Here is a 26,411-nt window from a genome sequence, read left to right as displayed (position 1 = left end):
TGAAATGCGATGGAGAGCGGAAGCGGCTGAACTTGCATCTCCGCGCACCGCTCTAACGGTACTCGAGCAAGAAAATCGAAGGGGACGATTTAAAATTGGCTGACCAGCCACCCTGTCTGTGGGCCCCACCGATCGCCGAAGCCAGTTAGGGCTGACGTGTCATAACATTTGAATTATCATTATTTCGCTTATTTCTTTTTTTCTACACCTACAAAAATAAAATAAAAAATAAAATAAATAAATTTATTTATTTTATTTTTTAGTGCAAATAATTATAAATATAAAATTCGAGCACGCACACACCGGAAGGAGGCGGATAACGGACACGCTTTCTTCGGCCCCCGTTCCAGCCCATGGCCTTCGCTTCGGCGATCCACCACCGCCCGTGGGTTCGAGCCCCTCTCATGTTCGATCCCGGGCGGCTTGGGGCGCCTTCCGTTTCCTCCCTCCGCCGCCATCCCTCCGCCGCCATGCCCTCGCCGCCTCCCCGCGCGATCCAGGTAGTAGTCTTCTTTCTCCTCCATGGATGAATTCTTTGCCTTGGGTTGATTCGTGCTCATTTAGGCTCTGCTTTCCAGCTAGGAGTCGTCGCTTCTGCAGGCTGTCAATTAGCGTTCCGTCGGCCAAAGGGACTGACCAAGAAGACGTCTCGGTTGCGGGTGACATGCTATGACTTTGCCCTATTCACTAGTTTTGTGTATTCGGTAATTTGATTTGGTTTGAGAAATAGATGTTTTATATTTAAGTGTTCCTGTTGAACTATGTTGTCTGATTATAATAAGATGCATAAGATCGATTCGTAATGAGGTTCATGTGAGTGATTAGATACTAATAATGAGGAGAATAGAGAAGAAATTAAGACTATTATGATTTAAGAATAATTATTTTGATCAATAAGTTATTGGCAGTCACGCCAATTTGTATATTTTTCTTGCAAACTTATTTTACAAATGCTACCAGCAATCTCTTCTCCACCACAACACACTTGTGTTGCAACAGGACAAGGGGCTTTTCTTCTTCCTGGTACTGTCCTTTGGTGCCTCACCAACACAGGAATGATAAATCATTGAGTGAAAAGAACTTAGCACCAACTGTGATATACCTTTAAACAGAAATTGTTACAAAAGGTTAGTTTGGCAAGAAATAGTCAAGATGAACTCAACTGCCAAATAAAAGGCTCCGCTGTGAATTTGATATTCTTTCATTTCCTAGTGTTTGAGGAGAAGCACTTTGTCAAGGATGAGGGTTACGTTGTAGGCTTGGTCGATGAAAATAGTTGCTGTGGTTATGCAGTGGATGTAGCAGGTATGGCACTTATATGGTGGATGCAACATACGTGTTGGTCATGTAATGGTTGGTAGGTTGTAGTGGATGTATGTATTTTGGGTTCTATAGATAAAGCACATCAAACAATTATTCATTTTTCATCTCCCAAAGAGTAATATCTGAGATTGGCGAGGTTCTCCCTATTTCTAATGAAGTCTCGATATTCCCTTTGTTCTTCCTCTATGTTTATGAAATCTGGTTCTTTTGGGGTTATAGTTCAGGGTCATTTCTTAGTTCGATCTCTATTGCAAAATTGGACATGAAAGTTTCTTTTCATCTAGCTCCTCGCAACTGAAAAGAACAAATACACATGGAAAAAAAATACAATAAGACATTTATCAATATTGATTTTGTTTTATAAGATGTATGTACAGGATATACAGATAGAATGTTTCTACATGAGTTCATCTAAATTTGCTTAGAAAAAAAGCTGCAACGTAATGAACATATTGGTGCCATACATTGAAATCTTTGGAAGACTACATATTGGGAGCATTGGAGATGAAAGGATAAATTTTCTTTTAGTCTGATACCATTCCCATGTCTCGTCTAAGATACAACTATCAGTTATCCTTTATGCTTACTCATGTTATCAAATTGCTGTTTCTATCAATTCACTAGTGTGATGGATGTTAAACACGAGATTTCTACAAAATGCTTTTATTTACTAAATTAATTGGAATTTGATGACTAACATTGATTGAAGATTCATTTTGAAGACCAACAGTTTCTGTGTAGGTGAAATTACTCTGGGGAAATGATTCTTCTGCTAAATGAGTATTATAGTATGTGTATCTTACAATGAAAATAACCACTGAATCTGGTGCTCTACTTATATCATTTCTGAATAATGTGATATTATATGTATTCATATCTTATTGCCTTTAAAAATCCAATAAATATAACGAGGCAGTGCCCCACAGTCAGCATTTCCAGTAGATTATTGGTTGTAATTTTATACTCAGAGCTTGATGGAAATATTATTTTATGATGTATAACGCATGACAATATTTGTTTGTAGAGGATAAGGAGAAGAACAATTCTTCACCACATGATGAGGTAAACATTATTGGGGCGGCTATTCGAGATCCTGTTTCAGGTGGTACAGAAGGCACATTGGCAGACAAATCCTCTTCTATGAAAACAGTTGCATTATGGGTATGTATTCTGTAAAGTATATACTTACATGCTAAAGCATAGCTCTGACGGTTTTATAGTGTGCTCTTGCTATCTTGATTAATGATTAACTAAGTGCCATTTCTTACCATTGTTTCACCATTACCTCTCAGGTATTTGCTGCTTCGGCTTTTGGAATTTGCTTGGGTTTTAAGGATGGCATTGAAAAGGCATCTGAATTTTTTGCAGGGTATGCGACATGTATGTTACTAAACTAAAGTTTCTATCTTTGTTTTCATTAATATTATCATTGTGCATTTAATTACTTTTTGCAACTGTATCCCTGAGATGTCGCATTGCTGGTTGAACACTTTGGATTTTGGTTTAATTTCCTAGGTACTCATAATGATCTTTCATATTTATCGAGTCTTCTTGATCTTTCCATTTTGATGAGAATATTTCATCATATCTCAAAGCAGTAAGCTGAGTTTTTAGTTTGTAAAGATCAAGGTTAATTGTTCACTTAGATAATATGCAATTGTTTATTTTGCGAAACTGAGTATTCTCAACCATTATACTAATTTGAAAAGTAAAACTTATGGTGTCTCAAAAAAGATAATGTATAGCTTGGATTTTGCATTTAAAGAGACATTCTAAGAAGTAGATAGAGAAAGAAGCTTGATATGCCAAAAATTCATAGTTCAGCTATTGTCTTTTAAGTGTTCAATTTCCACTTTTGCCAGTCCACTGTAAACTAATAACATACTGCTCTTTTTCATACTAGTTTCAGCACTCAATTTACATGTGTTATGTGGCATATGACAATGCATACAACTTGGATAATTTATGCTTCACCTTTTCTCTTGGAACTTTGCTGATCTATGTTGTTGTAAGCATAAATTACATGTGCTACATGGGTGGTATGTGGTTGATGATTGTTGTATGCATGCAAATTTCTGACTCCTCTATCTAATTGTTTTGTTCAATGAATATCTTGTGTCAGCTTAGCATTTCTTTTCTTTATATTCCTAGATTACGTTTGAACTTATAGTGACAAGAAGTACTAATTTGACAAATTACTGTTACAGCTATATTCTGGAACAGAGTCTTTCAGTCGACAATCTCTTTGTCTTTGTTTTAATTTTCAGTTATTTCAAAGTTCCTGTGAAGTGTCAGGTAATTTGGTTCCTTTTCTACAATTATCATGGTTAGGTTAACATTTATGTCTTGACAAAAATTTCCTACTAAAATGGTTAGAGTCGAGTGCTTTCATATGGTATTGCTGGTGCAATCATTTTCCGTGCAGTAGTAATCCTACTTGGGACTGCAACAATTCAGGTAATAAACTATCAAATTGTCTCTGTACTGCTTTTGTATTCCTTCATCTTAACTTCTTATTCTTAACTGTTCCTTGCCCATGCTCAGAGATTTGAGTTAGTTAACGTTCTACTGGCCTTGATCCTTCTATTTTCATCATACAAGGTAAAATTTCTCATTTCATTTTCTTTTTTTAGTTGGTTCCTGTGTTATGCATTTTCTTGTGATCTTTTGCTTAACAGTTCATAGTTTATCTAGGAATTACTGGCAGGATATATCACATGTGGTTTGCTAATTTGGAATATGACCACTTAATTGACATCTGAGTGCATTTTGTCAAACTGGTTCATAAAGTCACAGATTTGTTTATCATTATGCCAATCTAGTTGTTACATTAGAAGGCAATGAATCACTTAACTGATAACCATGATTCAAGTCCTCAATTATATGCAGTTTTTCTGTTTCTTTTTCAGATTAAAGATAAATGATGTGGTTACTGTTATGGAGCTTTTGTTTGCTTACAGTAGCTGTCCAAATAAATAGGACAAACAAGTTCTAGTTGTTGTGTTTCAGTTGTTGATATGGTTTGTTTACAGTTTCCTGTGTGTCAACTTCTAAAATTAAAAGGAAAAAAATATGTGGGTTTTCTTCTCATTTCTAGACTTTGAGATTATATCTTATTCTTTAAGCAGAATTTGGCTTATCACTCTTTATGTTGGTGATGCTAATGTGCTGGAGATAAAAATGCGACAAAATTTTCTTGAAGCACACTTCTAAAATAGTGTTGTCTTCACAGTTGTTTTCTGCTGAAGAAGAGGAGACTGATCTGGCTGATAACTTCATTGTAAAAACATGCCAAAAGTTTATCCCTGTTACAGGTGACATCAGTATTTCCAGTTGAACTTCATTTATATGCTCAAACGAAGTCCCTTTACTCGATTGCTTTAATATCATAAATTATGATTTTTTTTACATAATTTATAAGAATTACATAATTTACGAGAAGAATAAAAAAAGGTATGATAACAGTAGTACAGTACTACTGTGTAGGAAATTAGTTAATGAGCACTATGTTACATAGACTCTAGACTCGAGTACTAGTATCCTACACTGCTGTTGATCAAAGTGTCGTGTGACCAATAAGAGTGTTGAGTGTCCACTTGGAGTGAGTGTTCCATGTGGATACAAAGATGTAAATGAAGAGTCCAAGTATTAGATGCTCAACATATAAAAAGAACATTACAGTTTTAGTATTTTCTGAACTTGAGCACATTTTTTGCTGCTAATAATTGATTACTGTTGCCTACCAAAAGTCAGAAATTGGGTGTCAAGGACTATCTTTTTGATACAGTTGAAACATAAAGGATCTCCAACTAGAAATGAGTTGACTACTTGAATGAGGCTCAAATAATTCTTTTCTTGTTTGCAGATCATTCTCTACATCTTTAGCAATCATTTTGGTCATGTTCATGTTACAGATTTTTACGATGGTGATAGATTCTTCACAATTAAAGATGGCATGAGGAAAGTAAGTGTTGGTTGCATCAGGAAAATCTCTTCATCTTAGTGCTTAGGTTCTACTCTAGATGCATGGCCATTTTTGTATTTCTTCAGTGCCAAAGCTAAATTATCTTATGTTATCCTTGTGTTTTCAATGATGATTTAAAACATTGTGCAGGCTACACCATTACTACTCGCTCTTGCAGTCGTGGAGCTGAGTGATATTGCATTTGCTGTAGGTTAATTGCAAATTCTATTGTTATCAATACTTATCTTAATCTGACCTTACTAAAAAGAACTCATGCTTACAGGTGGATTCAATACCAGCAGTTTTTGGTGTTACAAGGGATCCTTTCATTGTCTTCTCGTCAAACCTATTTGCTATATGCGGTAATCCTATAATTTGTCACCGTATGGCTCTTGATGCTTTTATTTTTGTAGTTTTTAAATATTTGTACTCATACCAATTTAGCTACTTTTTCAAGCCTGAGTCTCTACATATCTTATACAAATTGTTTAACATTTCTTATTCCAAGGCACATTTTATATTTTTCTTATTCACCGAATGGAAGATGGAACTTATGTGAAAAAGTTCAGGTTATGATGGGGCATCAAAGCAAAAATTACTTGGTCCACCATGTAGAAATATAAAGAGCAAGTACTTATTATGCAGAGAACCTTCTCTGTTGGAACTATATCTGGGTTTTTACTTGCCCAAGATCCCATTCTATGCCTCTTGCAAGCATCACTTTTGAAGTCATTTAACATTAGCACGAATAGAGTATTCATTATTCCACTCCAAGTTAGGATGTTACATGAATCTGGTCTTTTTTTCCACCTCATGTCATATAGTACAATACAGATTATGATCTTGGTTGTTTATCCCTCTAGCCTTTTAGGTACTTACCTGTTTCAACTTATCATTCTTCTTGAATGATGTTATGTAGGTCTAAGGTCACTGTACGTGCTCATTTCGGAAAGCATGTCTGAGATGGAGTATTTGCAGGTAAACTTAACTTTGTTCAGTACTAATGATGCTGTCATTCATTCATTATAATATGCTTCATCAACATGTTTTTTTAGCACATTTATTCATTTAGAGTTCCCTTGCCAAGGTAACAAATCTATTGCTGCTTGTTTCCAGTTATGTAAAGGTCAATACCTGAAGTCATCAGACCTTTAATATTTATGATTTTTGTATTACCTGAATTCATAGATATGCATTTGGTTCACGTTCAGTCAAAATACTTTTGCCACGAACTGTAAGCTCAAGTAAATCGCACTTTGCAGCCTGCTATTGGTGTTGTCTTGGGCTTCATCGGAACAAAAATGCTGTTTGACTATTTTGGTAAGCTAAACTTAGCCATCTTGCCCACGTCGAGTTCGTTGATGACATGTAGTTTATGTGTTGCCTACTGTGATCTTGCTATGCAGGGTATCATGTATCGACTGAGGCTTCCTTATGTTTTGTCGCGATAACTCTTGGTACCGGAGTCTTGTTGAGCCTGAGAAAGAAACAGAGCGATTGAGCTATAGACACCAAAGCAGCAGCATAGTTCTCAGGATGAAGAACTCAAAGAACCTACATATAACATGTGTGCAATGGATTCTCAGGCAATCGAGCAGCTTAAAAGCAATGCGACATTGCTATTTCAAAGCTGGGCTGTTCATTACTTTTAGCCATCTCTTTAAGATTAAATGTGTCCACCTGGGCAAAAATAATTAGTTCTGTTGTAAGATTATCAAGCAGATAAAAGTTTATTGTATTAATTTTTAGATAACTCGGTATATTTTCCCGGCCGTTTAAGATATTAAATAAAGCAAACAGGAATGATAGCATGAGTAAAAATTCTAGGGACAGTTTGACATTTTCAAACCACTGGGAGGAAATTTTTGGTGTTGGGCAATACAACGATTATAATTATTTTCACAAATAAAAACGAAATCCACAAGATTTCTTGAATCAATTATATATTTCTGCATCGAGCCAAAGGATTATAATGGAAGGACTTCAATTGTTTATGTAAAAAGAGAAATATACGGATTTTTATATTGAAAAATGCATGAAATACTTTGATTATGATTCGTTTGTGGGAAAATAAATCAACGAAAAGTGCTTAAATCATGGCCTTAAAAATTGCAAACTTTTATTCAGTTCATAATTTTTTTAAAAAATGTAATTTAAATTTTAAAATAAATATTTTTAATACATATCTAATAATTTCAGAATTATCAAAGGTAATGTGAATATCGATTTGATTTTCTTTGCAGTCTATATTTTTTATTTTTGAAAAAAAATACCAATAGAAAAGTTTAGAATCAAAAAGGCATAATAGTAGAATTATAGTTGTTGGAAAAAAAAATCGAAGTATCAGTTTTTATCTTAATATAATAATTTATATCATTCAGATTCTCTTTCCCTGTTTCATTCTTTACCTAATTTGTTTCATACAGAAATCTACAATTTGTAAGGCTATTCATGCACGACAGCCAAAAATCTAAAACTTCATACAGGTTCTATGTTTTTTTTTTGTGGTCTGATTCATGTTGAGTTTGTACTCCAACAAAAAAAACTAACCGCTGTTATTTGTGTTTGTATCATCATTTTAATCTTCCAAACCTGTGCATGTCGCAGTGGCTTGTTCATTCCTAGCTTCACCAGGATTTCTTTCTTCACAGTAAAATGCAATCTACTCAATGAACCTTGAGGCAATAAAATTCAGGGCAGTGTTCGATATCAACTGTCAACAGCCATGCAATTCAAAGACACGAGAAGTTTTTCATAGTAAGATTTCGGACAGCAAATAAGAATGGAACAGGAATCAATAAACGGATAAATATCCCATCTGTACAGTGTAAACTCCATGTTTTTATTAAATCAGGAGAAGTTGTTATAACTCCTTACTGAAGCATTGGCCATTTGGCTAACTGATCGCAGATGCAGAACAAAAAAAAGAAGTAATCTATGTACAACAACGCCACACCTTGAGCTGGCATATGCGACTCGCTGTTGGTTAGATAGTTAAATTCCAATTGGCTCTTTTTGGTGCTTCAAGCAAAACATGCTTTGTCGACACTTGCGCAGATGCATCACCCATTCATTCGGACCTGCCTGCAAGCACAACATGAATTATGAGCATGTTAGTGACCTCATAAAACATGCTTGAGTAACATCCACGAAAGTCACATGAGGAACTGAGTTTACAATTGATATCTACTCCGAATTCAAAATTTTGCATGTTTGTTGTATAAATGGTCTTTGGAATCTATCTCTACCAGTTGGACCATACAAAGTTGCTAAAATATACATTTAATACAAAAAATAAAAACTTATTAGATATGTACAACTTCCTATACATTTACCTGGAAAAAAAATGTACAAACTGAAAAGTGTTATCAACGTATCAGATGAAAGCTTAGATATGTTCTTAACGCAATATAGGCTAACCGGCATAGCCTAGAGACAATGACAAGTGTCCTGAACTGTGTAGTGTATTTATTTGTCCTGCTGCCATACCAACAAGACTAAAATCCAAGACTGGATATTCCAACTATGAGCAGACATAAACTGCTTATCTTTCGATAGAAACTAAACTTAGAGCAAACAATGCAAAATTCAAACATGTCAATGAACTTTAAGACAACAAACATGTATTCTGTCAAATTAACTGACATGTATAACATAAAGAATCTTTTGGCATGAACGAGTCAAAATGCCACAGAATGATGCAGCTGGAGTAGCATAATTGATGTACACAAAAACTAAAGGATGACTGCTTACTGCTGGATAAAGATTGTTTAACATTTAAAAATCAGATGATGTTATCACAAGAATTACCTGAGTGAATCTGCAACACAAACATGCAGATTAGAATCTAGTATAATCTTTTATTCATGATGTGGTCGTAATGGAGCTGAATGGGCCTCTCTTGACAAAATGTTTCATCCTTGTAATCCTCATCAGTAGAGTTCTTTTGACATACCAATCTGTTTTCATTTAATAGATTCAACCCCAGAGCATTCCAATTACCATTGCTCTCACTAACAGTGTTTATGTTCATGAGAGGCTGAAAGTTCTCTACATTTACACCCATATCTTCATTAAGATGCTCAGCTGTTTCTCCTGATCCAACGGATGCTGTGCCAACATTTAGATTGTGATCATAATCCAGGCCAGTGGAAGGGCCACAAACGGACAAAGTGTCAACATCATTAGCAATTCCAGTATCTGATGGATCTGCAGTATCTTTCCTCTGCCTTTTCCATTTCTTAGTTGATGAGGTACCATCATCCTCAAAATCTTCCTCTTCCCTCTCCCTATGCAGATAAACCCACAATTTTCTTTCACTATCGAACTGTACACAAGGATCAAGCTCATAATGCAATCGATCTAGAGCCCCACTCACTACTTGAGTCACCTGTGTATCAGAAACATTTTCAACAACATATTGTGAATCCCTCAGCAGAGTACAAACATCTGCCCTAGTTCCAATACTACCAGGCAACCTGGCAGCTGCATCTCGAACAAGACAAAGAATAGTAACGTGTGGTGGCCGATCAGCTTTAAGCATGAAATGATCCCGTGCCTTTGATGTCGGCTTTCCGCCTCCTCTCTTCAATGGAGCAACAATTGATTTTCTTCCATCAGCAGCAGTGTAGGAAAAGGCCCTATCTGGAACCGAGTACCTTAAAAATTCCTCTCTGCGGAAGTATGCTCTTACCTCATTTGAACTTGAACCAATAGTGTTTAGACTCTTTTGGGCTCTCAGATCTTTAAACCTCTCCTTCTCATCCAAGTTTGAAAGCAAAGAAGTAGGTGGTGGAGGGAGGCTCCCAATCTGCTGCAAGGTCTCCTGGCCACTCTTGAGCCAATTAGCAAAAGCATCAACCAGCTTTACAAGCATCTTGTGAGGAATTCCCCATGCTTCTGAAGAAGTTTCCTCTTCTGCATTTTCATCATCAGGTAAACCAGAAGAAATAGGGCCTGTCCACAACCAACTTTTATTTAATTTCTCATAGCATACTAGGGACTTCCAACCCTTGGCTCCTAAAGGTGCTGTCTTAGATGAAAATACCTTTAAAGCTCCTCGGACTAAATCTTGAAGTGGTTCCTGTGTTTCAAGGATGCATGGATCTCCAGGGTTTGATCTTACTCGGTCAACGATCTCTTGAAAAGTAAGAGAAGGCAAACTAGCTTGGTTTACCATATTCTCAACAGAATGGGCAAGGTGCATGCTGTTTTCTGTCTGGCACATGTCGTTGAGCTCTTTTGTATTTTGCATACGGCTACAGTTTCTGTTGTGAAAATGAACATCATGAAATGTGGAATCTTCTGTCTGATTAATCATCGCCTTTCGTACAGCCGAAAGCAGGTGCACTATGGAAAATGAGAAACCAGTGTGAATAGTTGGCGTGACAAGGCTGAATGGCTTCTTCTGTAATTTTGTCTTAGGCTCTACATCTTCTGCATCCTTTTTAGATATTGCCCGATCAGAATTTACTGCAGTCAGAGTGTCAGTTTCAGCAACTGCTTTCCTTTTACCCTTCTGGTGCTTTGCATTGGGTTTCAGATAAAGGGGATCATCTCGCTCATCAGGGTAATGACCATTAACCTTCCATTTAGGTTTCTTTGATGAAGAATTACAACCTTTTAGGGGAAGGCCTGAAGTTTCAAAATTAGCATCCGGCTGAGAATCAGAGAATTTCATGGTGTTCTCCAATCTATTAGTTCTGCTATTGCTGCCTTGTAACTTTGAAATTGCATCCATGTTATCCATATGTTCATCCATCATGTCGCCACTGTAATCAGCAGCATAAAATGACTGCTGTGAAGAATGATCCATGCCAGCCATCCTTTTGTGCTTCTTCTCAGTTTCATACTCAGGCTTGATATCCCATTTATTAACTCTGCTGTTCAAATCATCCGACTTCAGGAGATAATCCATGGAAATTGAGTCCTCATGGACCTTGTTTTGCCTGATGGGACGATTCAGCATAGGACTTTGAGTTTGATCTGTGGTAGAAGGTAAAAATCCTCTCTCAAAACTTCTAGCCTCTTCTGTCTGTTCAGAAGATTCATCACCATAAGAAGCAATAGTTACCATATGATGTACATTTCCATTTTTCCTCCGAGAACGACTGAAACCACTGTAGTCTGCAGGCTCTTCATCACTATACTTGTTGACGCTGTGTCTTTTGACTGGTTTCTGATTCTTTCCTGTTCTAGACAAACAACTAGCTGCAATACTTCTGTATCCTGATTTCAAGCCTTTTGGAGGAATCACATACTCTTCCTCCATGTCATCTTGATCTTCACTAGTATAATGTATAGTCCTTGAAGGAGATTCCAGATTATATTCTGTATATTTATTCTTCCCACTGAGAGGCAACTGTGAGCTTTTCGCTTTAGATTTTGAGGGCATTCCATACTTCAAATCTGAAGGATGTGCAGCTGATACTCCAAAACTTTCCTGTGTTGGAAACTTAGAAGCAGTAACCTTTAAAACTCCTTTTGTTTTCCCTTTACCAAATATCACAGGCTCCACACCCATGCCAATCTCATGAAGCTTAATATCAGTTGAAGGCTTTGGAAACCGACAAGCCACCTTAGAACTGTGCCTTGAGTAGAGATGATGCAAATTTCCTTCCCCTGAATTCATCTCAAACCTAATATCCCCATTCCTCTCGGGAGGCCTCTGTCTCTTTACTGTATTCAGAAACTGAATTCTTTCTTGAATAGAATAACCTGCACAACTTTGTAATGCATCCTTCATGTAGACAAGACTCCTCACCATAGAATTCTGATATTTGCGCAGGCAATGGTAGTGTTCACGCCGTTGCATGGAAATCAAACCATGGCGATAAAGAATGATCTTAGGGTCACATAACCCGCCTTTCAACTGACTGAAAAAAGTATTGAGCGGGCACCCGAATTGGAAATTTTTCCCAGAAAACAGCTCTTTGAGAGTAATCCCAAACGTCTCCTGATCCATGTCCGGAAGGTACTCCGCCAGCACGAACCGCTCCTCCTCCGTGAGGCATTCATTCCACGTCTCCAACGATAAAATCGAACTCAAGTCAGGGAGATCGAAGAGCTCAAGCGGGAAGCCAAAGTTCTGGTTCCCCACTTGGCACAACTGAGCTCCGGGCTCGCCGACTTCCAGCTGATCACACTCATCCGTCTCCATGCCGGAGTCCGCATAAGAACCCTCCGAAACATAAGACTCCGCCTTGCCAATCCCCGCACAGGGCTCTGCGTCCTCGTCCTTGCTCGACGCGCTCCGGGGCGAGGAATCATCGGCCGGCTTCAAAACCCTAGATGCATTCTTCAAAATCGCCATGCGTATACCTCCCTGCTAAAGAAACAATCGTTCGCCTATCCGCGAGAGCAAAACCGCCTGGAACAACCGGAAGAAACCGAAGGCGATCAAACAAAGCAAGAAACAGAACGAAATCGAAACCTTAAAGCTAACATCAATAAACAAAGCGGGGAGAGAGAGAGAGAGAAGGCGGCAGGAGAGGATGAACGTACGGCGGAAGAGAGGAGGCGAAGCGAGAGCGAGGATCGGATTGCGAGCCGCCGCGGAAATTTTGGGGATGGAGGCGGAAGAGGAAACCCTAAGGAGGGAGAAAGCGAGAACGAGTCGAAGGGGTAGAGAGAGATTTTAGAGAGAGAGAGAGAGAGAGAGTGGGGCGGTTAGAATAAGCAAGGGAGAGGCGACGGATTTGTGTGCGTTGTCTCGAGGAAGGAGAGGCAGTACCGAGTTGTGGTAAGTGGGTCTGCGGATTGGGACCCGATAACTGGATCCGTTAAAGGAGGAGCCCGACCCGATTAGTTTATGATTGTTATATTCCAATCATTAAATATTCCAAAGCCGATAATAAATTACTGAAGCCAAAAGGGAGTAGTGCAAGATCTGATCGATCTTCTCATCTTTCAATCTCCTCGCTATTTGGTTGACTCCATAAGCGATGCCCTACCAATTGATACTCGTCAGTTTAAGAAGAAAACAGTATCATGAAATCAATTCATCTGTTGCAGCCAATTGAGGTTTCTGTTTTGTTCATTACCTTGGTGTGGTAAGCAGCAGGAGGGTATGGTGGTGGTGGAGGCTGGCATCCATGGCCGCCGTGATGAGCTTCGGCTGCTGCAGGATCATAAGCTCGAGGAGGGCATCCATGCTGGATGCTGCCTTTCTCATCCTTCTACTTGAATAACTGTTCAGATATTAAACAGAGAAACATGAATCGCAAGCAAGCAACACAGGAAGAGGAATCAAGGAGCAGTAGTGACACTCACCGGAGCTAGAAAATTTGAAGGAACTAGTAGTCCCTCACTTATTTATCAGTAACAGGAGGGAACCATCAACCATGAGTTCTTTGGATAATAATTGAAGATCCTAATTAGATGCACTAGAAGAAGCCATTTCATTGTTCAAACCAAGATTTGGAGTTTGGTTCAGTGAAAAGAATCAAAACCATGGAAGTGGAGTTGCAAAAGATCTACTTAAGCAACTGACCGACTGCAGTTCACCAACTGACTTGGTATTCTCCTGTTTCATATTCATCACCTCGCCTTGAAGCTTTGCAGCCTCATGAGGAGTGAACAAAGCATCCACAGATTCCATTTTTGTATTGTTCGCACTGGATGTCTCCACTTGCAATTCAAAAAGACTTGAGATCCTACTCTGCAACTCCCCTGTCAACAATTCACTCTCTTCCAACCATACACAGGGTTCAGTTTGCAGAACCAAAATTTCATTCTGAAGCTTGCTCATCTCTTCTTGGGCCTCTTCTTCACTCATCTGAGGCACGCTAATCTTTTTCTGCTGCTTCTTTATGGATGTTTCACTTTCTCTCCTTTTGTTCATCAATCCTTCCACTAGAGGTTTGTTGATTTTGCTCGGATCGATGGGGATGATTGCTTTTGGAAGATTATCGTCCTCCTCCTCGAGCATCTTCCGGGAAACCTATCAACTCCAGTCGCCTTTTGAAGTACAATTCCGCCCTCTTAGCAAAGGAATCAGCGTCTTCTTCAATGAGCTTGAGCATTTTTTGCACAATGTCTTCCATTTCTGCATCGATCCTATTTGCAAGGAAATGAAGAGCGACGACAGATTGGGCACATTTTTATCTACACAGAGAGCACACACGAAGAAATGTTTGGTTTTGGAGATCTGTATGCCAAGGAAACTGAAATTCGAAACCCTATCGAAAATTTTCGAGCGCGTCCATGATTCATCAGATTCAGTAGGAAAAAAAAAACAGTGGCACACAATCTCGACTTTCCCGAAAGAGATGATCGATGAACAGCTAAAATACGAGAAGAGAGAGAGAAGAAAAAAACTTGCCCTGGAGGTTGCTGTCGAGCCATTTCTATTGCTTCGTCCGGATGTGGCTCGCCCACCACCACGAGTACGCGTTGCTCGCCGCCCTCTGCAGCATCTAATCTTACCGCTCTCTTCTGTGTACCTCTTCTCCACCCTACTGATGAGAGAAAGGAGACCAGCGACCAAGGAAGAAGGAAGATGGGGAAAAGTGCAAACGAGAAGCAAAGGAAGGGCGGGAGGGCAGGAGGAGACGAGAACATGGCATCGCGACCTTCCTTCCGATCCTCGTCGTCGCCGGTTAAACATGGAAAAGAAAGGAGATTCGCCGGCGCAAAAGGAGCGCGGTCGAGCCGGCCGCCATCAACCAAGCTCCTATTTATAGCCGAGAACATCAACATCCAACAGACAGAAATAGATTTTTTAAGGATCCATGCATTATCAGCTATCTTTCCCCTCACTATCCTTCCATCCTAGTAAACATGGATGCATTCCATGAACAATGCAAATCTACAATTGTGTCAAATGTGTGGAGAATCAGAAGCTTTGCACAGTCTGAGCAAACTTATGCAAACTCATAAAACCTGCACAAAGTATTGTTCAAGATATCAGCACCCAAAACATAAAGAAACTATATCGAAAATCGACGAAACAGTATGTGTTTAAAAGAAAGTATACCTCAAGATAGAATGACTAGAGCAAGGTAAATGGATCCACAGAGGAATAAGAATGATATTAAACCCCTGAAAACAACAACAACAATGATGATGATGATGAATATGAATTTGTTCATTAATAATAAACCTCACCAAATAAGCCCCCATCCAACACCATTACAGGGGCAAGGACAAATTTCAGCAAACTTCTCAGCATCACTAGAGTGGACTCTTCGAGATATCAGATCGTCGTAGATATCTGAGATTGAGAAAGCGTCGGATAGTTTCAGGTGTTTCCTTGTTACAACACAATGTCTTTAAGTCAATCTTACCATAGACAGAAAACAAGCTGTTCATGACACCTGCATTGCAATGAAACACAGATTATGGTCTGGATAAGTTCCAAAATGTGCATTTAATAGATTGCATACCTATGAACAGAATAACAAACCGGAGAATGCGAACTGTTGTAGTTTCTTGAAGAAGCCAGACAATGGCAAGAAATATGATAAAACCTAGATAAAACAGGAATGGATCAATGCAAATTCAGAGGCTCATTCATTCAAGACTTTGGATTAGTCAAGTAACTAGATTTTCAATACACACCTATGCAGAGTCCTCGGAGTAACCACTGGAGATCATTGATACAGAAACACAACATGTAAGAATAGAGTTAGAAAAATTAATTCTTCAAGTTGAAGAAGTAGAATTGTTATAACGATGAATCCTTACATTTTGTGCAACAAATAATACAACAACCAGTGCGAGAAGAAAGCAACCAGCTGCAATTCTTGTTGTGAGAAGATTAGTTGATGCAAGAATGAAAACCATTCCCCAGAATGAGGAGCCAAGATCTGGAATGGCATTGGCAATAATATAACGAATTTAAACAACCATGAGAATGAAAGGATTTGTCAAAGAGCAGTTCAGCTGTAAGTTCAAAGTAGAATCATCACATCCGGCGGGTAAAATGAGCCAATATATGCCACCACGAGTTTGTGTGACCCCACCTTCATTTGCGTGCACCTGTATGCCCTCGACCTACTTGAAACATTTGAATTGTTCATAGTCCAGTGATAGACAATAGATTGTGATAAACCATATTAAATACAATCCGTTTGTACCATAATAAATCAACAAGATTTAAAAAAACTACAGAATTGCAAAAGAAACCTTGTGTCTAATGAACAAAGTTAAGCGTGACAGTTAGAGAATTATCAACTAATCCTTGCAAGAGGTCAAACTGCGAAAATGACACTGGATTTTAGTTTCAGCATTTCCTGAACCTTTTTTCTCAGTGGAAATGGGTGGAACCAATTGTTATTTGCGTCTCTACAGTTAATTACAATGTAATCTCTGCCATTATCTAGATCACAACACTAAACACATGTAGCTGTGTTTGGAACACATCTACACCTCTCCTCAGTGGGTTGGATTGTTGGCAATTCGACAAGTCAAAGCAGCCAATTAACAATCTCTACTTTCAGAGCCTCAGAGGTAGCTTGCAATTCCATATGGTCCAATCCTAAAGAGAGCATTACCCTTTATCCATAAGAATTTTGTAGCCCAACTTGACCGTAAGATACTCAGGCATTTAATCTCATTGTTGATGATTTGTGGAGTGTCAATTAGTTTCCTTTCTTCTGACAATCATTCAAATAAATTTTCAGAAATAATCCATCAGATCAACTAGTTTCTATGCAACAGTTAAACCCAAAGAACATCGGGCGGGTATCAAATTGTTCAATTCAATAACCAGCTCAATACTTGGCTGTGTTCTTGTAAAAATGGAAGATATGAATAATCAAATTTGTGGGAAAGGTGCATGCATATCCCTGTCTAGCCCCTTAAAAGAAATTTTTTCCAAGGCAAACATGGCAACATTAGCAAAAGCAATGTACTTAGCTCAATCTGTTGAGATCCAATTTCAACATGAACAAAAGAAAACTCAAGTTAGTTTCGCTAACACTAGCAGGCTAATTAGAAATGGTATGAACTAGGATAGAAATGTGCAACAGGAACAAGAAAAACATCTGCAGACAAGAGTTGTTAAGTCAGTTGGAGCCAAGTATAAAATAGCAAGTAAACCAGGAATCAATTATTCACTTGAAAAGAAGGAAGAGACTTCCTTACATCGCCGCAGGTTAATTTACAGGCTAGGGCATGACTCGTTTCATGAAGAAACACTGTGATAAGTTTGAAAGGTGTCAGCAGCACGGTCCTCCACAACTACAAGAGACCAAACCACCAACAGATCAGCAAAAGGGATAAAAAGGAACGCTAGTAGACCCAAGCAACGCTAGTTCAACCGAAAGGAAGAATTTTGACAGAAGATTCGCCACCAAAGTCGCAGACTTTATTCGATTACCACTTTAATCGGATAAAAGGGATCTTTTTTCTCTAGCCGCCGGTTGTTGGATAGGTAGCAGAACAGAATCGAAATTAGTACCACGAAAGGGGGGAGAGCTCACGGCGAGGATGACGACGGTGAATACGGCGACGGAGATGATGAAGACTCCCTGGTCGTGGTCGCAGCAGTGCTGGAGCTCCCAATTGGGCATCTCTAACCGCTCCCGTTCCTTATCCTGGTAATCAATGAATCAATCTAAAGATGAGAAGAGAGATCGACGGGATGGAGAGAGTCGCCCAATCAGAGAGAGAGAGAGAGAGAGAGAGAGAGAGAGAGAGAGAGGAGAGCGAAGGGAACGTTGGAGTGTTCAATTCGGCGAAGAAATCTTCAAACTTTTCAAATGCAGCAGGAGAGAAGCCTTTGTCGTGTAGTGGGTTCAGGATCAGCTGCCTCAGCTGGACACGATCCACGTAATTAGTAGTAGCTAGTTGGCTAAATTTACAAGGGAGTAGACGCATGCGTAATGAGTGTTGATGCCTGTCCCGCTGTAAACACTAGATCAGCGCCAACGCTAGATTCACGCAAACAGATGCTAATAAACCAAGTGAAAGAACACTGAACAAGCCAAAGCTCATACTCATAACCTAATTGAAGATAACAACAAAATTAGCATTTTTACAATGAAGTAAAATCACCTAAAAATAATAACTGTAGAACAGGCACACTGCTAGAGTTGGGTACACCTTCCATTAGGCCGTTTGATCTCTCAATATCCTGCTAGAGTTGGTGGTCTGCTAAACACATCCTTCAGCCTGCTTGATCTCTCAATATCTGTAAACAAATTCAGCAGTGACATTTCCACCCCAAAACTAGGACCTTTCATGTGCACTCAAGAAAGTGTCTAACTGGAACACAGTGATTGCACTTCAATCAAAAAGCTGAGTTTCTGCAAAAAAGAATGCAAACAACAACAAAGCTTCTGCGCAAACATAAGCAGTATTTTCCAGATTGCATGAAATGTTGTTGTATATTGTTGTGTGTGTGTGCATAAGTGAAGAGGAAGCTACATTTTGCTACACTATTAATCATGAACTAATCTCATATGATTAGCAAAAGAAGAATGTGCAAAATTGTTTTCCTGCTATGATTCAAACTTAGAAGTCCTTGAGCACCAACAAGGTTTATTAAGCTTTGCAGTTCCATAATTCAATAGCTAGTATTGAAAATGCAAGAGGCTTGCTGAATCCTAGTGAGAGAATAAATCTCTGATTTGATAATGTTTTCTGCATCTGCAAATACAATCATATCAAGTCATATAGTTGCATAATAGTAATGTACATTATAAGTCAAGTTCATGTATCATCAGCAAAAGGTACATCATCAAAACTAGATATGCTTCATTGTTTATCAATGGTTTGGTGCTTAATGCCACAACTACAACAAGCTATGTGCCTGAGCTATTCGGGGTTGAATCTTATCCGATGTTGAATCCAGTGTGAGACCATAACTGGTTACTTGTCTGCTACTGAATTTGTCAAACTTGACATGCAGTTTGCTCATTCTGTCCCAAAACTATCATTCACATCAAGGTAATCCAATTCCTCCACTGGCATTAATGCACCTTTTCCATGCCAAGGAAAATGATCCTGAAGAAAGTGGAACAAGCAACTAGAAGCCTAGGATGACCAGTCTAAACTTTTAAATGTCCAGGAATTATTTAAGTTCCAACTAGCCAGTGAGTAGAACTGGTTGCTTCCTTTATTACTCTCCCTGTCAATATATAGAGTGCTAGTAGAGCTGGTTAAAGATGCAAGTTGTGATGAATGTTCTTCCTATGGAAAATAATGGTTGAGTAAGCTAGTTCACCAGAATGAGCTAAAATCTGAATGAGAAATCATATGAAAAAAACTTGGATAACAAATGCTCATACAAAAGTAGCACCACAACCTTAGTAAAGGTATTCAACTGGAAAAGAAGCCATGCCTCTTGTACAAAAGTAGCACATTTAGATCCAGTATCTCACTGTCCAAATAAAAAGCATTCTAAGTTCTAGAAAATCTTGCAGTGAATTCATAAAGATGAAAACTTGTCCACTAGCACAAGGATTAAACAACCAGATACAAAGACCTATATTTGTGTAAATGGGTACCTTAGTAACTGGTTTCAATTGATTGAAGCAATCCTTACCAATGAACATTCTTCAATTTTTCAATGCAGTCTTCCTTCTATTCTCATCCAACTGCCCAAAAACCTTCATCGCAATCATGTTTTCATCGAAATACTGTGCGTAAGGATGACTCTTGGGAACAAGACGCTTGTACTTCTGGAACTGCTTATCTGCCTCATCCTTCTTCCTCAACAAAGTGTATATGATGCCCTGGCAGAGATAAGGCCGGAAATCCCTTGGCTCCTCCTTCACCAATTCCTGGTATATCTTAAGGGAGTCCTCATACTTCCCCTTTATAACCTTAATCTGAGCCACCAGTAGCTTGAAGTCCCTCAAGTCATCCTTCCTCTTCGCCTTTTTACAAAGCTCCATCGCGTCCTCAACCCTCTTTAAGATGCCGTCAAGGTCGCCCTCCTCTTCTGCCTGCGATGCCACCATCACGAGCCCGTGGTACGCCTCGACCAAAAAGGGATCTTTTTCAAGGAGTTGCTCGAACCCAATCCTTGCAGTCTCCGGGTCGCCGCTGTAGCTCTGGATGTGAGCCTTGAGCAACGGCAGATCCTTGTCGCCGGGCTCGAGGGATATGAGCCGGTCAACAATGTCGACGGCCTCGGCGAACTTCCCAGACTTGATTTTGAGCTCCATGAGGGCGCGGAGGGACCGGGTATCGTCGGGATGGGAGTCGAGTTGCTCCTCGAGGATGCGCTCCTTCTCGGCGTCAGTGAGTGGGGCGGCCTCGGAGGGGAGCGTGTCGGACTGGGCAGCTGGGGCAGTAGGGAAAGCGGCAGCGGCAAGAGCGGGAGGGGTGAGGCGGGCGAGGAAAAGTGCGGCAGCGGCGGTGGCAGTTGCGGCGGCGATGGAGGCGGCCTTGAGGATGGGGGAGACTGGGTTCCTGGGTGATTCGGAGGCGGCGGCGAGGATGCTAAGGCGGGGTCTGGAGTATGAGGAGGAGGAACAGAAGGGGAAGGCTCTGAGGAGGAGCGGAGGTGGACACGTGGGGAAGGGTTTGGGGAGGCGAGGGCGGTGGAGAGGGCGGCGGTGGGTGGCGCAGCAGAGGGGCTCCATGGAAACAGAGAAGAGAATAGAAGAGAAGACTAAACCCTTGCGACTCGTCACGAGAAGAGAAGAGCCGAAAAGGATTTAATTACGACCTTGAATTATATTTAATTTTGAATAATTAAAATATATTTTTTTAATAAATTATTTTAAAATCTTAAGGGTATCCGCTCTCTCATTTTTAATAATTTATTTTAAAATCTTAATATCGAGAATAATAAATTAAACAATTTAACCTTTTTTTTAAAATTTATTTTCTTAAAACTAATTAATAGGTTGAAAAATCTAATAAAAAAAAATTACATGTGGAGCCAACTAGATAACACCCCTCCATATTGTGTTCTTAGTCAAGCTCAACCTACATACCTATCAAAAAATAAAAAATAGTATTAATATTTTTAAATTTAAATTATAATTTATAGGTTAGCTAGTAGCTCATACGCCTACTAAAAAATAAAAAAATATTAAATTTTTAAATTTAAATTACAATTTAAACGAGTAAAATTAAAATATTTAAATTTAAATTTTCTATTTTAATTTTTTATTTTAAATTTTAAAAATAAATAAATAAATCTTCTCAATCCACGGATCAATCCAAATCCACCACGGACTGATCCACAGGGTCGGGCCACTTGAATCCACGCAAGTCAACCTATTAAAATTCATCTTAAAATAAATTGATAAAATTTTAATTTAATCTATCTAAATTATTTGATGGGGGCGGATCAATCCGACAACTCCTATAAAATTTAGAGTTAACTCTCTTGCAGAAGAGAGTTAGGTTTCTGTTGTCCTTGGAATATAGTTGAATTGGTTATGATGGAATAGACTTACTGAAGTGGATAAGGATCGAATCTCAATAAATAATCATAGAATTGACGGTGTAAAGTGACATATTCCACTTTTTACTTAAGAGTTATATCTCTATCTCATTCTATATTTACTATTACATCAGTTGTTGATTAATATAATAAAAACTTGGAGGAAAATGAAGATGACAAGTAATATAAATAAAGAGACACATACCTAATCGTCTTTAAAGACATATTAACTTTTTGCCCAACTTAAATAGAAATCAATCGAGCAAAGGAATAAAATCCTTTCACTCTCACTTTTCATCTTTTCCAAAAATAATTAACCAACCCAAACTATTTATTTTTAAAGTACATTTTATATAAACATTTGTTTTGTTATTTGTTGTGCAAAAAAATAAACATTTTTATAAAAAAAAAGGACATATAAAATTCACTTAAATTATATTTCTTGCTATTTTGTTTAAATTAATAGAATGATAAACAACAAACTATAAATATGTTTAACATTTGTTTTCTTACCAATTGAGGCCATAATTGATTTTCTTTTGAATGGCATTAAATGTATTTAATAGAATATATTATTATAAAAATATCCTATCAATTTGACAATAAACTTATCAAATTATTTATGCTGAATAAGATACATCATTTAAAAAAAATCATTAAAAAAAATTACACCATCCAATTCTTTATATTTTATGAGTATATTTTTAGCTATTTCAGAAAGTAGAATTTATAGAATATTAATATGGAAATTGTTTATCATATTTAATTATTCGATTAGGATAAAGTTCAAGGCAAATCTCATTTTACCCCAGTGTTTATTTCTTTTTTCAGTTTGCCATCCAAACTATACTATTTAGTACAATATATTTTGTGTACATTTTTTGTTTCTTTTCCCATCGAAAACCAATTAAAAGAGAAATTTTGTTTAATAATAATGATAATAATAATAATTGTTATTATTATTATTTATTTTTATTTATAGGAAAGTAGTGTTGATGTTGAGTCGATTATTGTTATTTTTTAAATTATGGGGAGCAAACTAAAAACTGCATCGTCATCTCCTGCCACCTTGCTTTCCCGTCAATAAATCGCCGCCTAAGCCTCCACATTTCGATCCAAATTCTCCGATCGATCGCAAAGTTCTCGCTGTGCCTGCGGTTCTTCTCGGGGTTTGTTGCTCGGCGGAGAGATGGAGATCGATTTGACGCCGAGGCTGTCGAAGAAATCGTACGGCGGGGATGGCGGCGCCTACTACGCCTGGTGCGGCGAGGAGCTCCCGATGCTCCGCGCCGCCAACATCGGAGCGGAGAAGCTCGCGCTGGAGAAGCGCGGGTTGGCGCTTCCGAGCTACTCCGACTCCGCCAAGGTCGCCTACGTCCTCCAAGGTGAAACTGTTTGATTCCTTTGTTTAGTTTTGGATGATTTCTAGTGATTTTGGTTTTTAGGTTTTTAGTTACGATCGATCTGTTTGATGTACAGAAAAAAAATAGAAATCATTATTTCATATGAAGCTTCTTCTATTTGGTGTTCTTGTAGATGTGAATTAGTGACCATTTCCCTCATTTAGTTTCAATATCAAGTTGTTACTAGAGTGATTGTGCGAGTTGCCATGAAAGTTTTGACAATCTAATCATAGTTTCATATTGGGGATGACCTAATATTAATGGGGGCCTGCATGTGGATTCAATGTCAATATGGATTTTATTGGTTCTGTATTCTTGTCCAAATTCTGCTTGCCTGAAAGGATTTTATCCTTTATAATATTAATGAGTGCTTATCTTGAGGATGATTCATGTGGATTCAATATTTATGGTTGTGATGATTTTGACCTTCGGATTGGATTGATTATTAAAAGTTGCATCTCAGTTTCATATGATTGTGAAAGAGTCAAAGAGGTGTTGATTTGGCTTATAGCTGAGCAAAAAATTTGTTTATTGTCGCACTAATCTGATCACTTGCAGTAGTTTCCTTAGGAATTTTATTTAAATAATCAACTGCTATTTTCTCATGCGCATACAAGTAGACATTCAAACTTATTGGAGGATGATTCATGTGGATTCAATATTCATGGTTGTGATGATTTTGACCTTCGGATTGGATTGATTATTAAAAGTTGCATATCAGTTTCATATGATTGTGGAAGAGTCAGAGGTGTTGATTTGGCATATCAGTTTCCTTAGGATTTTTTATGTTAAATAATCAACTGCTATTTTCTCATGTGCATACAAGTAGACATTCAAACTTACTGGAGGAAGATTGGATCTTTGCTCTTCTTGCCTCTCTTAAGTTCAACTGTTGTTTTGTTTTTGATGAATAATAGGTTCACTAGTGCAATATATTGTTATATTAGTAGCTGTTTAATAGGTGATACACAAGCACCATAAAAATTGCATTGACCTAAATACAGAAAAATGAAATATGCCACCAATCACTGTGGCATGAAAAATAATGAGTTCATTATCATAGCTAACGAATTCACTGTTAGGAAGAAGCACATGCAGTTGCACATCTTGAAAGGATTGGACAGAAACAACAATATTGTGCAGCACTAAGTTTGTGGTGAAAGCCAGAAACTGTCATCATATAATCCAACTAACCCAGCACATATCATCGATGAAAAAAATCAATATCTATCAATTGTAGTGGATGTCCTTGGGCCCAATGTGAACGCCCTTAATTTGTCCATCAGGACCTACTGATTAAATACTCTATGAGCTTTCATTGCTTGAACACTTGAAATGGTAGTTATGAAAGCCATAGATTGCTTAAAAGGAAGTACTTGAATGATCCTAGAAATCATTTGTCCTAATATGTTTTTGATTCACAGGTGATGGAACTCTGGGGATTGTGCTTCCAGAGGCTACAAGAGAGAAGGTGCTTGCGATCAAGAAGGGTGATGCAATTGCCCTTCCTTTTGGAGTTGTGACCTGGTGGTTCAACCCCAATGAAACTGACCTTGTAGTACTCTTCCTTGGGGACACTTCAAAGGGCCACAAGGCTGGGCAATTCACCAACTTCCCCATCACCGGCACTGATGGCATCTTCACTGGTTTTAGTACTGAGTTTGTTAGTCGTGCTTGGGACCTAAGTGAAGACGAGGCAAAGAACCTTGTCAGCAGCCAAATAAACTCCGGAATCATCAAGGTTAAGGATGGCCAAGCCATGCCTGAACCTTCACCCAAGGACAGAGAGGGCATGGTCCTCAACTGTGAAGAAGCACCTCTAGATGTGGACATCAAGAACGGCGGATGTGTTGTGGTTTTGAACACTAAGAACCTTCCCTTGGTCGGACAGGTAGGCCTCGGGGCTGATCTCGTGAGGATCAATGGGCATGCCATGTGTTCCCCTGGATTTTCTTGTGATTCAGCTTACCAGGTGACCTACATTGTTAGTGGCAGCGGCCGTGTTCAGGTGGTCGGCGTCAATGGCAAGCGTGTTCTTGAGACACATGTGAAGGCTGGCTATCTGTTCATCGTGCCAAGGTTCTTTGTCGTGTCGAAGATCGCTGATGCTGATGGAATGGCATGGTTCTCTATCATCTCCACACCAAAGTATATTTCTATCTCAACACACTCATGTCCCTAACAGAAACACTTACCATCGCTATAATCTAACATCCATCTGTTTTCATGTAACCTCCCAGCCCTGTGTTCACTCATTTGGCCGGAAAGACCTCGGTGTGGAAGGCGATGTCGCCGGAGGTGTTGCAGGCTGCATTCGACACCACTCCTGAGCTAGAGAAGCTGTTCAGATCGAAAAGGACTTCTGATGAAATCTTCTTCCCTCCTCCAAATTAAGCTGGTCGATAGCTAGTTTCTTGCATCCAAATAAAGCTCAGCACGACCAGTGTTGAGCATTGTTATAGACATCATTTGGTGTCCTAATCTACCATGAGACATTAATGGTATGTTTCACTCAATAAAAGGAGCTCAAATTTGTGCTGAGCTCTAAGAAAAAACGAGAGAAGAATCAAATCTAGTGAAAAATAAGTTTTGTGCAAAAGAAATAATTGAGTTTTCTATGAAGGTTTCTTCATACACACAAACAAACGGGCCACATTGCCCTCAAAATCTGTGTGTTGAAAAAAAAATAGTATATTGAAGTAATTAATTTCCTTTCTGTTTTAATCAAATTGATCTAATTGATCAGGCAGACGTGAACCACGAGCAAGAGTCGTCGCTCCAATCCCCGCCGGCAAATTGAGCCTGAGGCAATGGAGATGGCGGAGTAGGAATCAACGACAGAAGGCAGCTGTCGTGCTCCGCCACCGTCATGTTCTTCATCGTCGGCAGAGTCTTCCCCGTCGTGAGGATGTCGATCAATGCAACAGCAGCAGCAGCATCATAGTCCACGACATCGACAGCGTCGCCGGAGAAAAGCTCAGGAAAGTTCGTCCAATCAGGCAGCGGCGGGCAGCCGTCGTGCTCCTCCACCGTCGTATCCTTCATCGTCGGCAGAGTCTTCCCCGCGGCGAGGATGTCGATCAATGCATCATCTTCATCGTAGTCCACGACATCGACAGCGTTGCTGGAGAAAAGCTGAGGAAGGCTCATCCAATTAGGCAGCGGCGGCGGAAGAAGGCAGCTGTTGTGCCTCGCCACCGTCGTATCCTTCATCGTCGGCAGAGTCTTCCCTGACTCGAGGATGTCGATCAATGCAGCAGCATCATCATAGTCCACGACATCGACAGCGCTGTCGGAGGAAAGCTGAGGAAGGCTCATCCAATTAGGCAGCGGCGGCGGAAGAAGGCAGCTGTTGTGCCCAGCCACCGTCGTA

The 26,411-nt window shown here is 39.1% G+C and overlaps 5 protein-coding genes across 12 annotated transcripts; 2 read left to right on the top strand and 3 right to left on the bottom strand.

Moving 5' to 3' along the window:
* The first annotated feature begins 319 nt into the window (after positions 1-319).
* LOC141828299 (thylakoid membrane protein TERC, chloroplastic) lies at positions 320-7,040 on the top strand. Its single transcript, XM_074715701.1, is given in 15 exon segments — positions 320-455; positions 458-500; positions 579-659; positions 2,348-2,484; positions 2,616-2,692; positions 3,531-3,618; positions 3,700-3,780; positions 3,868-3,924; positions 4,556-4,637; positions 5,238-5,287; positions 5,438-5,494; positions 5,571-5,649; positions 6,207-6,265; positions 6,550-6,607; positions 6,694-7,040. Coding segments are annotated over 15 exon segments (1,146 nt in total). The 5' UTR covers positions 320-353; the 3' UTR covers positions 6,789-7,040.
* Positions 7,041-8,061: 1,021 nt separating this feature from the next.
* LOC141828536 (uncharacterized) lies at positions 8,062-12,920 on the bottom strand. Its single transcript, XM_074715984.1, has 3 exons — positions 12,791-12,920; positions 9,098-12,656; positions 8,062-8,371 (listed from the first exon to the last, which is right to left on the bottom strand). Exon 2 carries the CDS (start codon positions 12,597-12,599, stop codon positions 9,135-9,137), a length of 3,465 nt encoding a protein of 1,154 aa, XP_074572085.1. The 5' UTR covers positions 12,600-12,656; positions 12,791-12,920; the 3' UTR covers positions 8,062-8,371; positions 9,098-9,134.
* A 2,344-nt stretch (positions 12,921-15,264) lies between these two features.
* On the bottom strand, positions 15,265-18,133 carry LOC141827367 (uncharacterized). The gene is made up of 10 exons (XM_074714589.1): positions 18,094-18,133; positions 17,713-17,826; positions 17,375-17,470; positions 16,198-16,282; positions 15,974-16,095; positions 15,848-15,872; positions 15,673-15,756; positions 15,574-15,603; positions 15,395-15,500; positions 15,265-15,328 (listed from the first exon to the last, which is right to left on the bottom strand). The coding sequence occupies exons 2-10, from the start codon at positions 17,800-17,802 to the stop codon at positions 15,265-15,267; spliced, it is 702 nt and encodes a 233-aa protein (XP_074570690.1). The 5' UTR covers positions 17,803-17,826; positions 18,094-18,133.
* Positions 18,134-18,201: 68 nt separating this feature from the next.
* Positions 18,202-20,863, bottom strand: LOC141827366 (protein SLOW GREEN 1, chloroplastic-like). 6 transcript variants are annotated; one of them, XR_012601679.1, is made up of 3 exons: positions 19,741-20,863; positions 19,539-19,613; positions 18,202-18,422 (listed from the first exon to the last, which is right to left on the bottom strand). XR_012601679.1 is itself a non-coding variant. In XM_074714587.1 (2 exons), the coding sequence occupies exon 1, from the start codon at positions 20,821-20,823 to the stop codon at positions 19,792-19,794; it is 1,032 nt and encodes a 343-aa protein (XP_074570688.1). In that variant the 5' UTR covers positions 20,824-20,863; the 3' UTR covers positions 18,202-18,422; positions 19,779-19,791. The 6 variants fall into 6 exon arrangements, 2 of the variants coding, with proteins under 2 accessions (XP_074570688.1, XP_074570689.1); XR_012601680.1 differs by having other exon boundaries at positions 19,779-20,863; XR_012601677.1 differs by having other exon boundaries at positions 19,539-20,863.
* Positions 20,864-22,693: 1,830 nt separating this feature from the next.
* Positions 22,694-26,197, top strand: LOC141827365 (glutelin type-A 1-like). 3 transcript variants are annotated; one of them, XR_012601675.1, is made up of 4 exons: positions 22,694-23,020; positions 24,463-25,186; positions 25,279-25,539; positions 25,785-26,197. XR_012601675.1 is itself a non-coding variant. In XM_074714586.1 (3 exons), the coding sequence occupies exons 1-3, from the start codon at positions 22,825-22,827 to the stop codon at positions 25,430-25,432; spliced, it is 1,074 nt and encodes a 357-aa protein (XP_074570687.1). In that variant the 5' UTR covers positions 22,694-22,824; the 3' UTR covers positions 25,433-25,627. The 3 variants fall into 3 exon arrangements, 1 of the variants encoding a protein (XP_074570687.1); XR_012601676.1 differs by having other exon boundaries at positions 25,789-25,802; XM_074714586.1 differs by lacking the exon at positions 25,785-26,197 and having other exon boundaries at positions 25,279-25,627.
* The last annotated feature ends 214 nt before the right edge of the window (positions 26,198-26,411 follow it).

Source organism: Curcuma longa, chromosome 4 (genome assembly GCF_044706935.1).
Source record: "Curcuma longa cultivar G26 ecotype Majalengka, Jawa Barat chromosome 4, ITB_CL_G26_1.1, whole genome shotgun sequence".
NCBI classification, from domain to species: domain Eukaryota; kingdom Viridiplantae; phylum Streptophyta; class Magnoliopsida; order Zingiberales; family Zingiberaceae; genus Curcuma; species Curcuma longa.
This window is presented reverse-complemented; position numbering and strand designations above follow the sequence as displayed.